This window comes from Callithrix jacchus, chromosome 12 (assembly GCF_049354715.1).
Source record: "Callithrix jacchus isolate 240 chromosome 12, calJac240_pri, whole genome shotgun sequence".
Lineage (NCBI taxonomy): Eukaryota > Metazoa > Chordata > Mammalia > Primates > Cebidae > Callithrix > Callithrix jacchus.
The window spans coordinates 115511215-115530911 of NC_133513.1; the positions used below are offsets into that span (position 1 = coordinate 115511215).

The 19697-nt window shown below is 51.4% G+C and overlaps 1 protein-coding gene and 1 long non-coding RNA gene across 46 annotated transcripts in view; one reads left to right on the forward strand and one right to left on the reverse strand.

The window, feature by feature from the left end:
* Positions 1-19697, forward strand: part of TACC2 (transforming acidic coiled-coil containing protein 2) — a 246073-nt gene that overhangs the window by 131572 nt on the left and 94804 nt on the right. For 39 of the 45 annotated variants that reach the window (XM_035269317.3, XM_054243402.2, XM_035269326.3 and 36 more), the window contains one exon: positions 7251-7385. The exons of the other annotated variants lie outside the window; for them this stretch is intronic. In XM_035269317.3, the coding sequence (XP_035125208.3) occupies positions 7251-7385 (135 nt within the window). The remainder of the gene's footprint in view (positions 1-7250; positions 7386-19697) is intronic. 45 annotated transcript variants of the gene reach the window in all.
* LOC144578765 (uncharacterized) lies at positions 16312-19145 on the reverse strand. The gene is made up of 2 exons (XR_013525162.1): positions 19043-19145; positions 16312-17030 (listed from the first exon to the last, which is right to left on the reverse strand). It is a non-coding gene; the product is annotated as an uncharacterized LOC144578765 (long non-coding RNA).

Consider the following 19697-nt stretch of genomic DNA (forward strand, 5'->3'; position numbering starts at 1 on the left):
AGAGAAGGTGCTGTTTCTTTTTCTGGAAATGCTCGAGTTAGCTGTCTTCTGGTCTCCTGGGGCAGAGCTGCATTCACTGCTCATTTTCCTTCATTTCTTGATGATGGTCAGAGAAGAGGGTCAGCAGCACATGGCAGAAGGGCAGGGGCAGGGACCACAGGCCCCTGGCTCCTCTGCCATGTCACCTCCCACCAGCCTCCCTTCTCCTTGCTCTTCACACCCCAGCAACCCCACACTGATCACAGCTCTCCATCTACACTGTGCTTGGCCTGGATTCAGATTTCACTGCTCCCTCTGCCTGCAAACTTGGCATTGAACCTGGGCTTTTCCAGAATCAGCCTCAGGGTCAGCTCAGATGCCCATATATGCACATATAGGCACACAAGTACACATGTCTGCCTCCACATGTCTCTATACACATATGTACACATCCACATTTCTTTACACACACACATGTATGCCCCCATGTCTTTATACAGACGTACACGTATGCCCCCATGTCTGTCTCTGTACACACATGTCTATATGTGTGTGTCTGTGAATACACATACACACATTTTAATTTCTGTTCAGATCAGTGAAACAACTGCTTTTTGCCTAACATTGCACAGTGCTGGCAAAGCCATGGTGACTGGGACAGATACTGCCCCTTTCTTCCCAGAACTCATGACCCAGTGGCCCTTCCTCTAAGAAGCCTTCTCCCCACACTGAGAGAAACCTGCCTCTGAATTCCTCCAGTCACTGTCATGCCCCATGTCACTGCCCTCCACAGATTCTCGTAAATGACCCATATCTAATTCCATCCCCTTTGCTGGACTGGGAACTCCTGGAGGGAGGAACTGGTCACCTGTCATCTCTGGAACTGCAGTATCCAGGATGGCATTGGGCAGGCCCTGGAGGAATGGTGGTGACTTGAACCAGATGAGGAAGGACAGGGACCTGGGGGCCAGCCCCTGCTGACCACCTTCCTGGGGGTACAGGTGGATGGCTGACAGAACCAATACACCTATTTAAAACTAGGAGGAGGTGCCTGGTGGGGGAGAAGGCAGAGGACGGGATAGTCAGGACGGGAAAGTACAGTCCAGAAGTGATATTCCAGGGCAGCAGGGGGGTGTGATGGGTGCTTCTGAAGGCCCCTCCCAAGCTGGAAACTGTTTTTTTTTTTTTTTTTAATTTTTATTTATTTTTATGAGATGGAGTCTCACTTTGTAACCCAGCCTGGAGTGCAGTGGTGCACTCTTGGCTCACTGCAACCTCCACCTCCCGGGTTCAAGCAATTCTCCTGCCTCAGCCTCCTGAGTAGCTGGGACTACAGGCGCGTGCCATCACATCTGTAAATCCTCATGCCATCTGCAGAAGGTAGGAGCTGCTGTCATGGCTGCCATTTCACAGTTGAGCGGACTGAGGCTCAGATGTTAACATGCTCCAGGGCACAGCTAGTAAGTGCAGAGCTGGGACTGCAGCAGCTCTGGCCCAGCTGCCCACCTGTGTTCGGAAACCTCCAGGGGCAGAGCTGCAGGAGAGCCAGGCTTCCTGAGACACCATGTCCTGGGGCCCCGCCTCATCCGTGGTCTCTCTGTAGTCCAAGGACGGTGATACGTGAGGTAATACAGTTGTGTTACCTGTAACCCTGGCCAGGAGTGGCCACAGAATGCAGGAAGGGACCAGTGGCTAAGCAGAGATGTCAGCGCTGAGAACGTGGCCAGCTTCTTGGCTTTATCTCCTCATGGAAAGACTCAGAACGTGGGGCAGAATGCAGACATGATTAAAACCTAACCTAGGGAAGTATCTGAGTAAGGAATGAGCACTTTGGGTGCCTTGTCGTTGTTACCGAATGTTTATCCAGAGTTGTGTTGTTGTGTTGTTTTTACTAGATTGGTAGAAAAGAGATAGTTCTGTTAAGACCAAGGATTGGGCCGGGTGTGGTGGCTCACGCCTGTAATCCCATCACTTTGGGAGGCCAAGGCAGCTGAATCACCTGAGGTCAGGAATTTGAGACCAGCCTGGCCAACATGGCAAAATCTCATCTCTACTAAAAATACCAAAAAAATTAGCTGCCTGTGGTGGCGGGCACCTGTAATCTCAGCTACTGGGGAAGCTGAGGCAGGAGAATCGCTTGAACCCGGGAGGTGGAGGTTGCAGTGAGCCAAGATCGCACCATTGCACTCCAGCCTGGGCGACAAGAGCAAAACTCAGTCTCAAAAAATCGAACAAAAACTGAATGATAAAGTGGAGGAATTACTTTTAATTTAGACAGTGAATCTCGCAAAAATCTTCTATGAATAACAGAATTCCTTTGTACCCTTCAGAGGGTATTTGACATTTCATGAATCAGATCTGTTGAGCCAGCACCCAGCGTGCTGAGTAAATTGGGGTACACCTCTGTACTTCTTCAGAGCCTTTGAGTTTCCAGTGTCTGACTGGCTGCTGTTGGGTTGAACCACATGAATTGCCACACTGGCAATTGTCAAATATTGAGAATTTCATGTGGTTTACACCAACACAAGATTCTGTCTTGTTCTGGTTTTTCATGGTTCTTGAGCTGCTTTATCTATATAGGTAGATTTTGACTTTCTGAATAATCTTGGATATCCAAGATCAGTCTCCTTTCATCCCTTGTCTCTCCACCCCTGTAGCTTCTGTAAACCAGGGCTCATCCCCAGAGTGCTCAGGGCAGAGGGCCCACAGAGCCGCTGCTGATGACCAAGCATGGGGGTTCATAACTTGGACGATCCAAGCCAGACCAAAGCCTTGCCTATGGTTCTGGGATGGTGTTTATTACTTTTCCCTTGGTGAATATTTTCCTTCCTGCTTAAGTTTTGCTTGGGTCAAGTTTGAAAATAACATCCCTCCTCTGAGCACGGGCTCATGCCGTGAAGGTAAAGTGGACAGGTGTGTACCGGGGAAGAACTGACCAGCCAGTTCAGGGTTAATTTCTGGTGCCCGCTGGAAATCTGCATATCAGCTTGTTTGGGGCTGCTCACGCTTCCACGTGGACTGGCTGGTGCTCGAATGCCGGTGAATCTTACCAGCGACCAGAAATGTCTGGATGTGCCTGCCTCGAAGTTTCCAGCCAATTCACAAGCACCTCTCAGCACCTTCTGATTTGGGCTTTGGGGCTTTTCAGTGGCCGCCTCTGAGAGAGGCCAGTCCTATCTCCCATTACTGAGTCTCATTTTACCAAGTCCCAGGCCTCCGTGGGACTGGATGCCTGTCGTTTGTATCCACCAAGACTGGCTCTCCAAACCCACAGCTTCACAGCGCTTTCCTCTATGCAGTTCGCATCAAGCTTTCAGCATAACCTGAGTCTTTGGCCTTAACGCTCACCCTATTACATGATATCATGTGCACTTGGGGATTCGGGAAGAAAAAAATCAGAAGGCCTGGGGGAAAGGGCCGTTGTGCTAAATGCCTTCCAGATGGCAATGCGAAATGGGAGATAAGGTGCTGTTGCCCATCTGCCCAACAGGAGCATGTGTTCAGCCTGCACCTTGGGGGCTGTTATCACCCTCCCGTGACAGTCCCGGCCACTCTGGTATTTGTCCTTGCCCAAGGGCTTCACTTGGCAGCTCGAGCCGATCTCTGAAGTGAAACGTGCTGTCAGGTCAGTGAGGGATCTGCCCAGGACTCAAAAGCCCCGAGCAGGGACTCAAAGGCCAGCAGCTACTGACAGTGTCTCACTGCAGCCAGAACTGCAGGGCTGTCGGGCAGAAGGTGAACCCGGGAGCGACGACTGTGTGGCTCCAGACCACAGCCTCATGGTCAGTGGGACCAGCGACCAGTTGTTTGTGAGGACCTTAGAAGATCCTAAGTCAGGGATTGCAAACTCTCCTGATCCATCGTCTCTGGCCCATTGGAAGTGGTTCCCGAGGGATCTATGTTGAGATGGAATCTGAGGTCTTGTCCAGCTGGGCTTAACAGGAAAGAACGTCTTGGTTGATAAGTCAGGGCTATCTGCTAAAAGTGTGGTCGTTTATATTGTTGTCAAGTCTCCTAAACCAAAAGAAATAGGTTGAATTTAAGTCAATACATTCTTCCTCTTCCAAAAATATAAGTACTCGACATGAATTTGAATTTAGCTTTTTCGTCATTCCAATAAGGTCTGGAAAATGCTGATGAACTCCTTCAGTGGAAAAAGGCCTCCCGGATGTTAAACCCAGGCTGGCTTCCCGGTGGAGGAAGACAGTGAGATAACGCTAACAGGTGGAATGAGACCACAGAAAGCGTGGACCCCATGTCAATGCCCTGCCCTCTCTGGTCCGGGTTTGGCAGCTGTCCGGAAGGTTCCGCAAAGACCTGGGATTGGTGGTGCGTGTTTGTTAAGGGCCTGGCTTCTGAGAACAACATCTTTAAGAGAAGTCACTGCTGGTCACAGGAGGCTTGAACGCAGACAGGAGCTGACCAGGGTTGTGGGCGAGGAGCTGGCTGCTGCTACCTGCTTGCTTGCTCTGCTGGGGCAGCGTTACCCTTTGGCAGCTCAGGGGAAGTTCCATGGACCCTGTCTGGCTCCTCGAGGGCCAGCTTCTGGATGCCGTAGGAAGTCAGGGAGGGCTCCAGTGGAAGGACCTGATCAGAACTGGAGTTGGGTCATTCTGGTGGCTGCGGGGCCTTGGATCTGAGGGGGCAAAATGGAAAGCAGGCACAGCAGGATACTCAGGAGTCCTCAGCAAGGACAGATTCCAGAAAGAGAAGGAGGTGACTCAGCAGGAAGGAGCGATGAGGGGCAGGGGACTGAGAGAACCGGAAGTCAGTGCCTGGGCCTGGCGGGCTGGTGGTGACACTTCCAAGCTGGGAAAATTGGGGGAGGAAGAGGAGGGTCAGGAGGGAAGAGGAGGAGTTCTGTGGGGCCCAGGAGGTGTCTGTGGGAGCCCATGTGTTAGCACTGGGACTGGGATGGTGAGTCACTGAGTGTTTCCTGGTGGGATCCTGACCTCCTCGGCCCCTGGGTATGAGCCAACAGGCGTGGAAGAGGGGGAGGCTCCTTTCTTAAATGAGCTGTTGAGTCACACTTGTTTGGTGCCTTTGGCTAATGGGACCCAGCCTGCGCAGGAAGGGTGTGCCCATGGCAGTTGGGGCCAACAGAGGGAAGGGAGGAGGGAGCAGCCAGGTGGCCCCTCAGGAACAGGAGCAGCTGTGGGTGTGCAGGGCAGGTGGGGAGGTTGGTGAGTGAGCCTTGGTCGTGCTGCCCCGGGGCGTTCTCAGAGAGGGGCAGGGAATGGATTTGTAGCCTGGGGCATCTGCATTAGATCCCAGAGCCCGTCAGCAGTCACAGAGCTGGCCTTGCTGTGATTACGTCAGGCCCGCAGATCTGTGGTGGCTCCTCCCATCCCCTCCTCTCTGCCATTGTTTTCCGAGACAGAGATCCTTCCTTGCAGTTTGATAAACAGTACCTTAAAATCTCGGAACCACACTTAGAACCACCTTTCCTCAATTTGCGTTAAACTAAGTAAAATCTTGGTAGGAAGTGTGTGGTGGAGGGAGGAGAAAGGGAAGTGTTAGACTAGTAGCTTGCGTGGTCCATTTGCTGATTATGAATACACGTCGGCCTCCAAAGTGTAAAATAGCTCTTGTAAGGAGCTTAAACGCCCCTGGTAGTTTGCATTATTCATTTGAGTCATTCTTGTACAAAATAATTAATTTCAGCCACTGCCCAAATTGTTAGAAATAAAAGTTTGACAGAGGAGGCCAGTCACTCCGTCTGCAAACCCACTTTGCTCTTTCGCTGGGTTTCATCCAAACACTTGTAACTTTTGTTCCCCACGGATTGCCCTGCGCTGGGCTTTCCTAGGTTGTTACTCCTGGGGCTCTGTTTTTCTTTGTTTGTGGGGCCCCGAGAGAGCAGGCAGCGTGGGTCCAGCCCCGGCTCTGCTCCCACACTGTGGGTGGCCTGGCCTGGGGCTGGGATCCTGGGGTGGAGGTGGCAGATGTGTCCCCTGCCTTGGTGGAGCTCTGAGGCCCAGGCAGTAAGGGGCTGGGCAGTGCCTGCTGGACCTGCAGAATCTGCTAAGCTGTGACTGGACTTAGGGGCAAGACTGAAGTCCTCTGTCCAGTGTGTGGTGTGGGCGCCCATGGCAGCTGCCCTTCAGACCAGGGTGCTAGCCTCTCAGATGGAGTGGGCAGACATAGCAGCCCAGAAGCCCACGCACCCTGGACTCCTGCAATCTGGGAGCTCCCTGCGGTGTTTACCCCCAGAGGGAAGCAGTGATCCTTCACTGCAAGGGCTGTGACACCACAAACCCCAGCTAGTCCCTCAAGCTGGGTTTCAGGCCCTCGGTGCTGAGCCCTGTATTCCAGCCTGGCCACCCCAAGACACCTTCAGCCCAGCCAGCCCTGCTGTGGACAGGAGCAGGGATGGCTGGAGAGGCTGGGAGGGCACCACCCTGAAAGCTGTTTCCCGGCTTCAGTCTGAGGAGGCCATTGCTAGCCTTGATTTTTGCCAGTGGAGAAAAGCAGAATCTCTTCTGCACGCCAAGCCTGTGTCCAGCAGGCACTGCCCAGCCCCTTACTGCCTGGGCCTCAGAGCTCCACGAAGGCAGGGGACACATCTGCCACCTCCACCCTAGGATCCCAGCCCCAGGCCAGGCCACCCACAGTGTGGGAGCAGAGCCGGGGCTGGACCCACGCTGCCTGCTCTCTCCTGTGCTACCCCGAGAGGCCATTGTGGTTCCCCAGCTGTCCAGCAGGGGGCTCTCGCTCCCTGCCCGAGGGCCACACTCCGCTCCGAAACTCTTCCTCCCCCAGGACATGGGCGGCCCAGCTGGGCCCGGGCAGGTTCCTGGATTACCCATCAGCCTTTTCCTCTGGATTTTTCTCAGCCTTGGGATTTGCGGGCAAAGCCCGGGGTATTTGTACAGTTGTATTTTAGTTCTCACCTCATAGAGTTCCATTGCCTATCAAAAACTAGTGGAAATTATCATACAAAAATCCTCTCCTCTAAATAGAAATCAAACTAGGAAACTCACATGGCGTGTCCCGGACGCCTGAGAGGCCTCTGTTACAGGAACCCCGTTCTGCAGGAGCCTAAGGAGGGAGGAGCTTAAGGGCCTGGCCTGGCAGCCGCTGCGTTGCCACCGCAGGCCTGGCTGTGTGGAGTGGAGGCCTGGGTGGGGAAGCCCAGGAGCCATGTGCCGGGGTTTAAAGAGTCCATTCCACGTGTGGGCGGGTGGGTTGGGTAGGGTGAGTAGGGCCTGATGAATGTGCCATTAATGACCCCAGCTCCATGTGGAATAATTCCGCCATTGTGTCCCCAGCACCTCCCCAGCTGCTGCCCACGTGGGTCCTGCTCCCTCGGCTGTAGAACACACAGCTTCACCTTCTGCCCCTGCTGGTGATGGAGTAGAAGCTTCCAGTCCCTCCTGCCCCGATCTGGCCAAGGACCTCAGCAGGTATTGTACAAGCCCCCTCAGCAGCAGCTGCCCCCAGAGAGCAGGGGTCTGGTGGTCTCTGCCCCCTAGGTCGTGGGGTGAGCTGCGTTTTGGATGGTGCCAACAAGGCAGTGACCGTTTGACCTGTGAGACCATGTCTCTGATCATTTGGGCTGTAGCGGATCTCAGGGTTACCCTTGCCCACCTGCCTCTCATGTCACACACGGTGGGAAGCATGGTGTAAGCGAGTGTGTTAGGGTTCTGCAGAGAAACAAGCCAATAGGATGGATGGATGGATGATCTGTATGTGTATGTATTTCTATGTATATACGTGTGTGTGTGTGTGTGTGTGTGCAGAGAGAGGGATTTATTTTAGGTGATTGGCTCATGTCACTGTGGGGGCTGGCAAGTCTGAAATCATGCAGGGTAGGCTGGCAGGCTGGAGAGCAGGGAAGAGCTGATGCAGCAGAGCCAGCCCCAAGGCCATCTGCTGGCAGAATTCCCTCTTCCTTGGGGGAGGTCAGTCCTTTTCCTTTAAGGCCTTCAACTGGTGGGATGAGGTCCACCCACATTATAGGAGGTAATCTGCTTTGCTCAAAATCTACTGATTCAGATATTAATCTCATCTAAAAAAATATCTTGACAGTGAAATTGAGACAGGTTAGATAAAATATCTGGGTTCAATGGACCAGCCAAGTTGATGCATAATGTGAATGATTAGAGCAAGTATGTGAAACTCCTGTTCCATGCAAGCAATTGATTTTGATTATAAATCATTAAAGCCTCCTCAAGAGCATTCTTAAGCAGTATTTTGTGGAGAGCCAAATGCACCTAGTTGTGCTGAGCACGTCAGGCCTCTGTCCTCAGGGAGCTCCTGCTGGCTGGGACACACAGTGCTGAAAGCTAAGCCATGGTAAAGGGCAAGAATATAAGGGGTGCCCAAAGGGTAGATGACCACTGCCAAACCAGAGTGTCCAGAAGTAGATAAATCAGAGGAAGGGAAGATCGCTGCATGCAGATGAGATTGTGGAACGTGGGGTAATAGCAGGATGGGCCCAGAGCTGGACCAGAGCCTGTCTTATCTGGGCAATGCCATCTAGAGCATTACTCTTCTCTGTCCTGTATCTCGTGGCATCTCCCTGCAGCTCTGTTGGTCCTGAGTCCCAGAGGGACTTTCCATATTTCACATTGTTGTTGGCAGAGCAGAAACATTGATTCCACCCCTCTTGGATCCACTGCAGTGCCTCGTCTATAATCCTTGGCCCAAGGACAAGGAAATGTATGGGAGGTCTGCTTTTCTGCTAGTGAGACCACACAAGCAGAGGCTGGGGAGCAGGAACATCGCCAGGTGTTTGGGGAAACACCCTTGGTTTGCCTTGGACATAATAGGTGCTCAAAAAAAATGTGTTGGAGAAAGAATATAATTATTATTGTCAAATATTCTGCCCCTCAGGTTTTTATAAACATAGACATAAATCCACCATATGACCCAGTAATCCCACTTTTAGATATTTACCTATGAAAGAGGAAGATATATGTCTACCTAAAAACTCGTATGCATGTATTCTTCATAATTGACCCAAATTTGAAACAACCCAGATATCTATCCACTGGTGAAAGGATCAACACATTGTGGTATGTCTATGCCAAGGAATATTACTTACCCATTAAAAAGGAACAAGCTGCAACTTGTTCCTGATTCCTGCAACTAAACTGATGAATCTCAAATGCATTAGGCTAAGTGAGAAAGGCTGGACTCAAGAGACTTCATTCTACATGATTCCATCTAGAAGAGATTCTGGAAAAGACAGAACAATGAGAAATGGAAAACAGATCAGTGGGTGCCAGGGGCTGGGATTTGTATTGACTACAAATGGGCATGAGAGATCTTTGTGGGGGTGATGGAAATGTTTTGTAAAATTTGTGGAACTATATACCTAAAAAGAGTGAATTTTACTATTTTTTGGTATGTAAATTATACCTCATTTTTTTTTTTTAAAGAAGCTTATCCAAGGGCTAGAGTAGATTTCTAATGAAATCTAAAATAAAAACATCAAACTCCAGACCTTTTACTGATGCAGTCTTGGTCTCAGAGAGCAGCCCTGATGCCTCTTGGTACCAGCAGACATAAGTGGTACCCATTTGCTCTGTGTCCTTCATTCCTGAGGTCAGCTGGGCTCATGGCTCTCAACCTGTCATAGAGGGCATACTGACCTCACCTTTAGCCCTGGAGCCTGCTGTATATGGGTTGCTTCTGAATTTCATTCATTTACACATCTGAGCATTCTGCAGCATGAACCTGGGCTACTCTGGGCCAATCGCTGTGCTAGGGACAGGACACAGAGGTCCGGAAGACAGGCACCGTCCTGCCCTTGAGGAGCATCCAGTGCTGGAGAAGACAGATTTGGAGCGATCAGTTACTGGGGGAGAAGTGCAGCACCCTGTATGGATGCGACCCACAACCTCACTTAGTCCGGGTAGCTGAGGATGGCTTCCCAGGGAAGCAACTGAGAACTTAAGCTGACTGTGTTTATGCATGGGCTGGACTGGGTGCACTGAAGATGCTGAGGAAAGAATAGATGTTGCTGAGGAGGAGCAGCACTTGCGTGGACCCTGAGGGAAGAGAAGGCAGAGCAGGGGAGCCCAATTGAAAGGAGAGCAAGGTGGCCCAGTGGGCAGGGCCAGGTGGCTGCCACGCAGTGGGTGGCAGGAAGGACTGAGGTCTTTATCTTTTGTTTCCTTTGATAGAATTTTTTTATTAATAGGTTTTTTTTAAAATTAGAGTTTAGATTTACAGAAAGATTGAGAAGACAGTGTCTGAAGTTCCCATTTATCCAAGCACACAGTTTCTGTTATTGACATCTTACTGATAGTAAGGTAATTTGGTACAATTAATAAACCATTATTGGTTGGGTGCGGTGACTCAGGCTTGTAATCCCCCCAGAACTTTAGGAGGCCAAGGTAGGCAGATCACATGAGGTCAGGAGTTCAAGACCAGCTTGGCCAACATGGGGAAACCCTGTCTCTACGAAAAACACAAAAATATTAGCTGGATGTGGTGGCAGGTGCCTGTAATCTCAGCTACTTGGGAGACTGAGGCACAGAATCGCTTGAACCTGGGAGGCGGAGGTTGCAGTGAGCCGAGATTGCGCCATTGCACTCCAGCCTGGGTAACAGAGCAAGGCTCTGTCTCAAAAAAATCATTGTTATTGATATCTCGATACATCTTGATTATAATAACTAAAGTCTATAGTTGCTATGGTTTGAGCATTTGTCACCTCCAAAACTCATGTTGAAACTTAACCCCCAACATGGTAGTATTGAGAGGTGAGGCCTTTAAGAGGTGATTGGGTCATGAAGCTCTGCACTCATGAATGGGTTAATCCATTCGTGGATTAATGGATTGCTGGATTATTATGGGAGTGGGACTGGTGGCTTTATAGGAAGAGGAAGAAACACCTGAGCTAGCACACTCAGCCCCCTCATTATAGGATGTCCTGCACCACCTCCAGCCTCTGCAGAGTTCCCACCAGCAAGAAGGCCCTCACCAGATGCAGCCCCTTGACCTTTGACTTCTCAGACTCCGTAACTGTAAGAAACAAACTGCTTTTCTTAACTAGTCATCCGGTTTCAGGTATTCTGTTATAAGCAATAGAAAAGGGACTAAGACAATAGTTGATAGGTGTTTCCTGAGTTTTTCCCTAACGCCCTTTTCTGTTCCCGGATCCCATCCAGGACACCACATTTCCATTTTGTTTCTGTAGCTGCCTCTTGGCTGTGGCAGTTTCTTCTTCGACTTGCCTCGTTTTTGATGACCTGGACAGTTTGCAGGAGTTCTGGTCAGGTATTTCGCAGGATGCCGCACTGTTAGAATTTGCCTGATGCTCTTCTCATGACTGGACTGGGTCTCACCTGTGGGTTTTGGGAGGAAGAAAGAGATCAAGTGCCATTTTCATGACATCCTGTCGAGGGTACATACCGTCAACATGACATACCCTGCTGACATTGACCTCGGTTGCTTGGCTGAGGTCATGTTTGTTGGGTGTCTCCACTGTACAGTTACTTTTTTTAATTGAGACAGAGTCTCCCTCTGTTGCCCAGGCTAGAGTCCAGTGGTCCAATCTCTACTTACTGTAACCTCCGCCCCCGAGGCTCAAGCAATTCTCCTGCCTCAGCCTCCTAAGTAGCTGGAATTACAGGCTCCTGCCACCACACCCAGCTAATTTTTATATTTGTAGTGGAGTCAGGGTTTCACCATGCTGGCCTAGCTCCCAACCTCAAACGATCCTCCTGCCTCGGCCCCCCACAGTGCTGGGATTACAGCGTGAGCCACCACATCTGGCCAAATTCCTTTTTTTTTTTTTTTTTTAACCCCTTTCAGTAGTATAGTCTGTAGAAGAAAGTTACTACATGTACAGTTAAAGGGTGGAGTGTTGCCCTCCTCCTCTGTTAGGGCAGAGCATCCACAGAAATTATTAGAGTTTTTCTGTACTGGAGATGTGTCTCTTCCATTTATTATTCAAGCGTGTATTTATATCTGCGTGGACTCCTGGATATTTGTTTTATTCTGTGGGTCTAATCCAATACTACATTGTTTCATTGCTCCATTGTAGCAGCTTTGGTCATGGGCTCCTTGGGCTTCCTTTTAAGAGCGTCCAGAAGCCCCAAGGCTGTAAGTGATATGATGGGATTTGCATTGTTAAAGATCTAGCTGGCTGCCTGCCCAGGCAGGAGTGGTTTTAGGATTGAGGCCCCATTTCCTGGGGCTCCTGGACAGCTGTGTTTCTATCATTGTCTTCAGTGTAGTTTCCACCTTGACTCTCTCCACAGCTTCTTTCAGCCATGGGGCCATGGCCTGGATCCAGGGATCCAATAAACTGTGTTTCTTCCCTTCGCATGAGTTCCTGGAGGTTTTCAAAGTGAGTTTCCACAGATGTAAGGTTGAACATTTTATTTCACTGAAATGGAAGTCATTATTCACCCAGCCTGGGCCAGAATTTTATTATTATTATTTTTTGAGATGGAGTTTTGCTCTTGTAGCCCAGGCTGGAATGCAGTGGTACAATCTCATCTCACTGCAACTTCTGCCTCCCAGGTTTAAGCAATTCTTCTGCCTCAGCCTCCCAAGTAGCTGGGATTACAGGCACCCACCACCACGCCCAGCTAAGCTTTCGTATTTTTAGTGGATATGGGGTTTCACGATGTTGGCCAGGCTGGTCTCAAACTCCTGACCTCAGATGATCCGACCGCCTTGGCCTCCCAAAGTGCTGGGAATACAGGCGTGAGCCACCATGCCCAGCCCTGAGCCAGAATTCGAGGTCCTGGTTGGATTCATGATTTGGAAGTGCATCCTCCCTGGGTTCCCACCTCCAGCCAGGCGTCTCCTGCTGGAGCCAGCACGCCTTCTGGGTGTTAAGCGCAGGCAGCTGCAGTGCCAGCCACATCTGTGGCTTTGTCTTCTCTCTTTGGGCTTGGAAGGGAGCTGTGAGGCTGTGAGACCTGGTGCAGTGACAAAGAAAGCCCAGGGCACTTCTTACAGAATCGACAGATGCTCTGTTCTTGCAAACATGCTGGTGACTTCCTGCTGCCTCTTCCTGCTTCTCACGGCTGCTTGGACATGATGACAATCCCACATTTCCAGTGCAAATGGCTTTTCTCCAGGAGTTCTCACCCCCCCCCGCCCCACAATCATTGGTAATCATTAGGCCACAGGCCTTGGGGAGAACAGATGTGACTTCGAGAGGGAGAAAAGAGAGATTCTGGGAGGGAGAGAGAGCTTCGAGTCTCTGCCTCCTACCCTGCCTGGGAGGGAGACCATTGGTGCCCCTACCACACTTCTGCCGGGCCTTCCTTTCTTCGCCAGCATGGCCTCCTGAGCCTTGTGGGGTCAGCAGATCGCCCTGACATTTCCAGAGCTGTCAGCTCTTTGGAGAGCTGTTTGAAGCTGAGGCCAGGCAAGGGGTCTGATAATAAAAATGTTCAGGAATAGAAGTTGAGAACCTTCGCCTCACCAAGGCCACCACAGCTGACCTCTGGGGGCTTGTGGCAAAGAGCCCAGAGTGTGGGACATGAGCTGAGAGGGGTGTGAGCAGCGCAAATGGCATTTCTCTTCAGGGCTGGCCCCTCACCCCCTGCTACAGACAGCTGGCCCCTAGGAATTGGTGACTTGGAAACCTGGCCAAGGGCTGTCTGGTTGGCCCTGGGAGGAGAAACAGGTCAGGAGAAGCAGCTGAGCTTCTTGAGGGAGGAAGCCGGATCCCTGGTGCTGGGGCAGGATGCCCGGGAGACAGCACCCTTGAGAAATGCTGGCCCCGAGCTATGGCCTGTGGGGGCTGTGGCCATGGCTCTTCAGGCTTTCAGGTGAGACTACCCCATGCTCCTGGCCCACTCGCCTTGGGCAGCCTGCCCCAAATTGCTCCCTTCCCTCTGTCAACACTTCCCCAAGACCTGAGAGCTTTTCCTGCTCAGGAGGGAAGGGCAGAAACCCCCCATTCCCTCCACCCAAGTTAGAGAAGCGCACCCCTTGGAAAACACCAAGTATCTTCGCACTGGAGCCCGTTCGCCAGACTGCTCCACACGCAGCACTTGGCCTCGTAGGTGGGGTCCGGATGAGCCTCTCTGTCTCACTGGGGAAAAGGTCTGGGTTGTTGGGCTGAGGGTCTCTGCGGTCTCGTGGCATTGTGGCTTGGTTACAGAGGCCAAGTTTCCATCGTTCTCTTGCCTCTGAGGCCCACTGGGTCCAGGGCAGACTGAGCATAACTACACTGAGCCGTGTTGCTGGCCAGTGAGACACGCAGAGGCATCGATGGGTCCCCTGGGTCCTGCTCAGTCTCCTGAATGTGAGCTCCAGTGGGGCAGGTGCTGGGCCGTCCTGGCTTCAGCCTGAAGAGCAAGAGCAGAGGTCATCTGTTAGAAGGTGACCCCTCAGTCCTGTGGGCCCAGCTCGGCAGTTCTTTTCCTTCTTCTGGGAGGGGAGGGGAAGGAGAGGCAGAGGCAGCAGGGCTCCTTGGCCCTTCTGTGGGGTCATAGCTGGGAGAAGCTGCAAAGCTTCAGCTTGTGATGCCATCTGGGCTGCAGTCCCATGGCCCCTAGAGCAGCCTAGAAGGGATCCCACCCTGAAGTGGGGCTTGGGGAGGAGCAGATAGGGCTCAGGGAAGGGCAGGAGTCTTTGAGGGCGTGGCCAGATGTGCTCAGCACTGCAGTGCTGGGTGGAAGGCTCCAGTGCAGTGGGGGGCCCTGCTTGCCCCAAATAGGGGCAGCTGAAGCTAGGGGCCCACCCCCTTCCCCCAGCATGGCGGCCCAGGAACAGGCCCTCGGATGCAACTGGATGGTTTTAGGTGCTTCCACTCCAGGTGGCTGCTTTCCTTCCAAGCCAAGTGCATGCTCTCAAGCCCTCAGACCCAGTGGACATGCAGAAAGAGGGGTGGCCGGGAGACAGCTGTTTACAGGCTACCCCAAAAGGAGGTGGAGAAATAGACCCCCAAACCAAGGGAGGCAGGGCTCTGGGAGGCAGGGTGGGATGGGATGTGGCACCAGCATGTGCGGCTCGGGACTCCTCCATGCCTGAGTGCCGTGCCCATGCTGATGAGTCAGTTTCTTTAAAAACACTGGCAGCACATGCTGAGCGCTGGAGTCCAGGTGTAGTGATACAGCCTTCCTGGGTCCCCTCTTCTGCTTTGTTTGCATTTTTTGATCCTGCCAGCCTGGCAGCCTCTCAGCAGATACATCCTGGTTGATTCTGTGCCACAGACTATTCATAACGTGGTGCAGGGGAAGGAGCATGAAGTTGGAAAGACAGCCCCTTGGCCTGTTTACCAGCTGTGTGATGTGGGGTAAGTTACTTGACTACTCTGAGCCTTAGTTTATGCCTCTTTAGGTTGAGGTTAGTAGTACCCGCCTCTTGGGGGTTATTGTGAGTAGTAAATGTATATGCAGAATGTATCTCAGTGTTTGACCAGAGGCACTGAATTAACACTAACCCGGCCCCCCGCCCCCCAACTCCAGGTTCCAGCAGTGATGGGGAAAAGGAGGCAGAGACAGCTGCTCTGGAAACAGAACAATACAGCATGATAAACTGAACATAAGACAACATGATAAACTCTCCAACTGAGCTGAGAACAAAAGACTCAAGACGAGAGCACCTGACTCTGCCTGGAGAAGCTGGGAAGGCTTCCCAGAGGAGGCAGTATCACCAATGAGTTTTGCAGCATGACTAGGTGTTTGCTGAGGGTAAAGAAGGGCAAAAGTGCTTCAGGGAGGAGGAACCGAATGTGCCAAAGCTTGGGGCTGTGGCGAGGCCCGGCAGGTTCAGGCAGCGGGGTCAGTGGGGAGCAACTGGAGGGAGGTGTGGCGGTCTGGTGGTGGTCCTCAGCCGATTTGGAGGGGCCTGCAGCTGGACCGGGGAGTTTGCTGGTGCCCAAGAAGTGTGAAGAAATGTGTCTTCTCTTTTCAAGCAGAGGAGAGTCAGGATGGAATTTAGTTTGGGGAAATGCCTGTGGTAGCGAGGAGGAGGGTGGATAGAGGAGAGGCCAGAGGTCACAGGGCCGTGTAGAGGTTGTTACTGTGGTCCCGGTGGGAGCCTGAGCTAAAGCAGTGGCTGCGGGGATGGAGAGGATCTGGGTCTGTCTTTGTGGCTTGCATTAATTCATTCACTCACCAACATTTAATGAGCATCTGCTGTATGCAAGGCTAAAGGCAGGTGCTGGGGATACAGTGGTGACCCTGTAACGTGGGTTACACTATGAGGGTGACACTGCAGAGGTGTCTACTCCCAGGCTGGGCTGTGACCCTGGGCAGGGGCTTTCCAGGGCAAGTTGCCCAGGGCCTCAGGCTCAGCACCAGCATTTCCTCCGCTTCCTGCTCAAGGCTGGGGCCCAGGGCCAGAGGGTGCAAATCCCCACATGATTCCACCAACATGGACACCCTGGAGTATTCTCCTGAGCTAAGAGGCAAAGGATGGTGGGTCTTTGTGGGGATGACTTGCCCCCCTTGTGCCCCATCCCTGCCCCCGTCTCTGTCTTAATACTCATCTCGCTAAGCATCGTCTGCCTATGCAGGAAGAATTACAGGGTCCTGCCTGCCTTTCTTGGGTTTAGATAATGGGGCTAAACGCCAGCAAACAAAAGCAGAATGATTTCTTAAAGAGGGATGGAAGATCAAGCAGCAACAACAAAAAGAAAGAAGCAAACGAAAATGAAGGAATGTAATGTATGCATATGAAGGATGTAGCTCATGTTCGACAAGTCTTCCAGGTTGAAGGACCTGCAGCCAGACCAGAGCAGCTTTGCTCAAACCACGGGAGAACCTTAACATTGTGGCCAGTGCACATGTGCTAACCCCATGTGTGTCCCTGACTGGCACTGAGCTTCCCTTGGTGGGCTGCAGTGATGCTCTGTTCCATTCCATTCCAGACATGCGTGTTGACACGGCTGATGTGATGGAATGATTCCATGGTGCATTGTCCCTGCTTCATTTCCAAGAGGAGGCAGGTTGTCCTGAGGTTGGCATGTGGTGCCTGCAGTGCCTCTGCCAGCACAGCCCGAGACATCTGTCCAGACTGACACAGCTGGGGAGGAGGGCAGGGCCATCCTGCATCCTCACTCTCTGTGACCAGAACGCTGACTGTTGCAACGCTGTTTGGCAGGACTCAGGGTGGGACCTGGGACCCTGTGGAGAAAAGGATGGAGAGCAACGTAATAGGCTGTGGCTGGGATGGGGTTTCAGTTCTTCCCGGAGCATCACTGAGTGGCTGTAGTTTTCTTACTTCATTATTGTGATAACACCTGGCCTTTACTGAGTACTTTCTACCTACCAGGCACCAAGAGCAGTGCTTTTGATCTATCTTTCTTTCTTTATCTTTTTTTTTTTTTTTTTTTGAGATGGAGTCTTACTTGCTCTGTTGCCCAGGCTGGAGTGCAGTGGTGCGCCTCCCAGGTTCAAGCTATTCTCCTGCCTCAGCCTATCGAGTAGATGGGATTACAGGCATAGGTCACCACGACTGGCTAAGTTTTGTATTTTTAGTAAAGACAGGGTTTCATCATGTTGGCCTGGTTCATCAGGTGATCCTCCCGTCTCAGCCTCCCAAAGTGCTGGGATTATAGGCATGAGCCATAGCGCTTGGCCTGATATATATTTCATCTCATTTAATGTGCATACCAGTCCCATCAGGCAGATATTTTTATTGTGCCCATTTTATAGATGGGAAAACTGAAGCCCAGCAAAATTGAAACACTGGCTGCGGTCCCAAGCTCTGAGGCCAAAGCTGTGATGGGAACCATTTGGGTTGGGTCATCCCCGTGGACTCCTCTAGGAAGTCTGCCAGCCTCTCACTCCTCTGCCTGATTGAAGAGCTCTGGGCTTGGGGTCCCAGAGATGCTGTGAGAGTGAAGCAGGGACACCAGGTCTCCTCCCCAGGCCAAAGTGATTTCTCATTTGTCCACAAAACAGCCACAGCAGCAGCTGCAGCTAAACATGCCTTGAGCACTTGCTATAAGCCTGGCACTGCAGTGCCTGAGGCTTTTTCATGTATTATCTCTTTTAAACCTTGCAAACTTCATGTTTGGAAGAGGGACTGTTATTATTTCCATTGCACAGATGAGAAAACAGAAGCACAGAGGATCCAATAACTTCTCAGGGTCAGTTTTAGGATGCCAGTGAGCGAATAATGTCGGTTGTTACCCATTCATCTTTTTGACTTAGGTGTCTGAGGAAGCGAGTTTAATGCAAACCTTACTGCCGAGCACCCAACCTGTCTTCCCACCCCTCCCCCAATCACAAAAACAAACAAGGTCTGCTGCTAGGGAGATTGTCGAGGTCAGGGAGACTGAAGAGCTGGCTCCGGGCTCTGCATGTGGTACCTGGGTCTCTTGGCAGCCCTGGAAGGGCTCATCCCAGGGAGGCCTCCTTGAGTTGCCTTCAGCCCTGGAAGGGCTCATCCCAGGGAGGCCTCCTTGAGTTGCCTTCAGCCCTGGCCTCAGCTGGAAACAGTTTGGGTTTCTGCCTTTCTCCTCTGTGTCTGCAAGTACAGCTGTGTCTACCCATTTCTCCATTCATATATCCAAGGGCCTGATGCCCGGCCAGGCTCCCTCCTTCTTGGAACCACCCTCGCTGCTGCTAGGACTGGAGCATGGGTGTGTGCATAAACTGTGTTTAAGATCACAGGCACAGGTAGGTTCTGAGGCAGGTAGTCACCGCACAGGGGAAATGCTTATGCAAAGTAGCAACCCTTCATGTCTTCCTAGTTTAAAGAGATGCGGAAAAATATGTAAATATGCCATGCATTTATTTTTTGCCAAATGATGCCAAAAACCTCTGCAAGCTGTTAGAAAACCTTGTCATGCCTGCGTCCAGCTCTCTCTCACAGTTCCATAAACTCAGCAAAGATGAAGCAGGAATTTGGTTAGTCTGTTGTCAGGGGAAGATTTTTTTTCCCACGTACACATCAATTGCTAAAGATTTGAGAATTTAGGAAAAATAATCTCTTAGCCTCCGACAGGATTATATATTAATTGCAGCTGGCCACAGTTAGGCAGGGTGTAGAGGGAATCATACGACAGGGCCTCTCGGATGATTATGGAAAGAGGGAAATATTTTTAGGGCTTGGTAACACGCATGCAGGCGCACACACACATGCCAGCGCGCACACACACCCACCCATGCTGACACGCTCATTCACTTACTGTGCCCACGGACTTTATGCTATCAATAGATGCTCACGGATGCTATTTCTGGCCCGGCGTTCTGGATTTCTGTTCCTTCACGGAGCCTTGAGTCAGCAGTTCTGAGCCTCAGCGCCTGGTTTTTGCTGCCTGGCTCACAAGTAGGGCAGCCCTGTGCCAGGTTCTGTCTCGACTGCTGCTGACAGGCGTGGGAAGAAATTCACCCCAGATGCTGCAGATTCACCCCAGGGCAGTCACAGGTAGCTGCTCTCTCTGCTCAAAATGAGGGAAGGGCTGAGAGGTGTGGAGGTTCTGAATTTGCTGTCTGTACTTTCATCTGGGAGGCAACCCCACCACGGGGCCACTGAGGGGAGCTTCTCCCACCGCAGAGGCACAGACCCGCCCTTCTCAACCTGCTTCTCCAGTCTGACCTCAGAAACCAGCCTTGCTGTTACTTTTGGCATCTGGGAGACCCCATCTCTGTTTACACCCAGATGTTTTCCTTAAAAGGTCTTTTATTCCTAGTACCAAGTAGCATCTAAAACCAGTGACTTTAAACTGTAGAGGAACTCAGTGGATTAACACATCAACATTCAAACCAAATGCAATATTAAACCTCTTTAAACAAGAACCAAAACATTGTTTGTGGTGCTGACTGAATTTTCAGTTCCTCCTG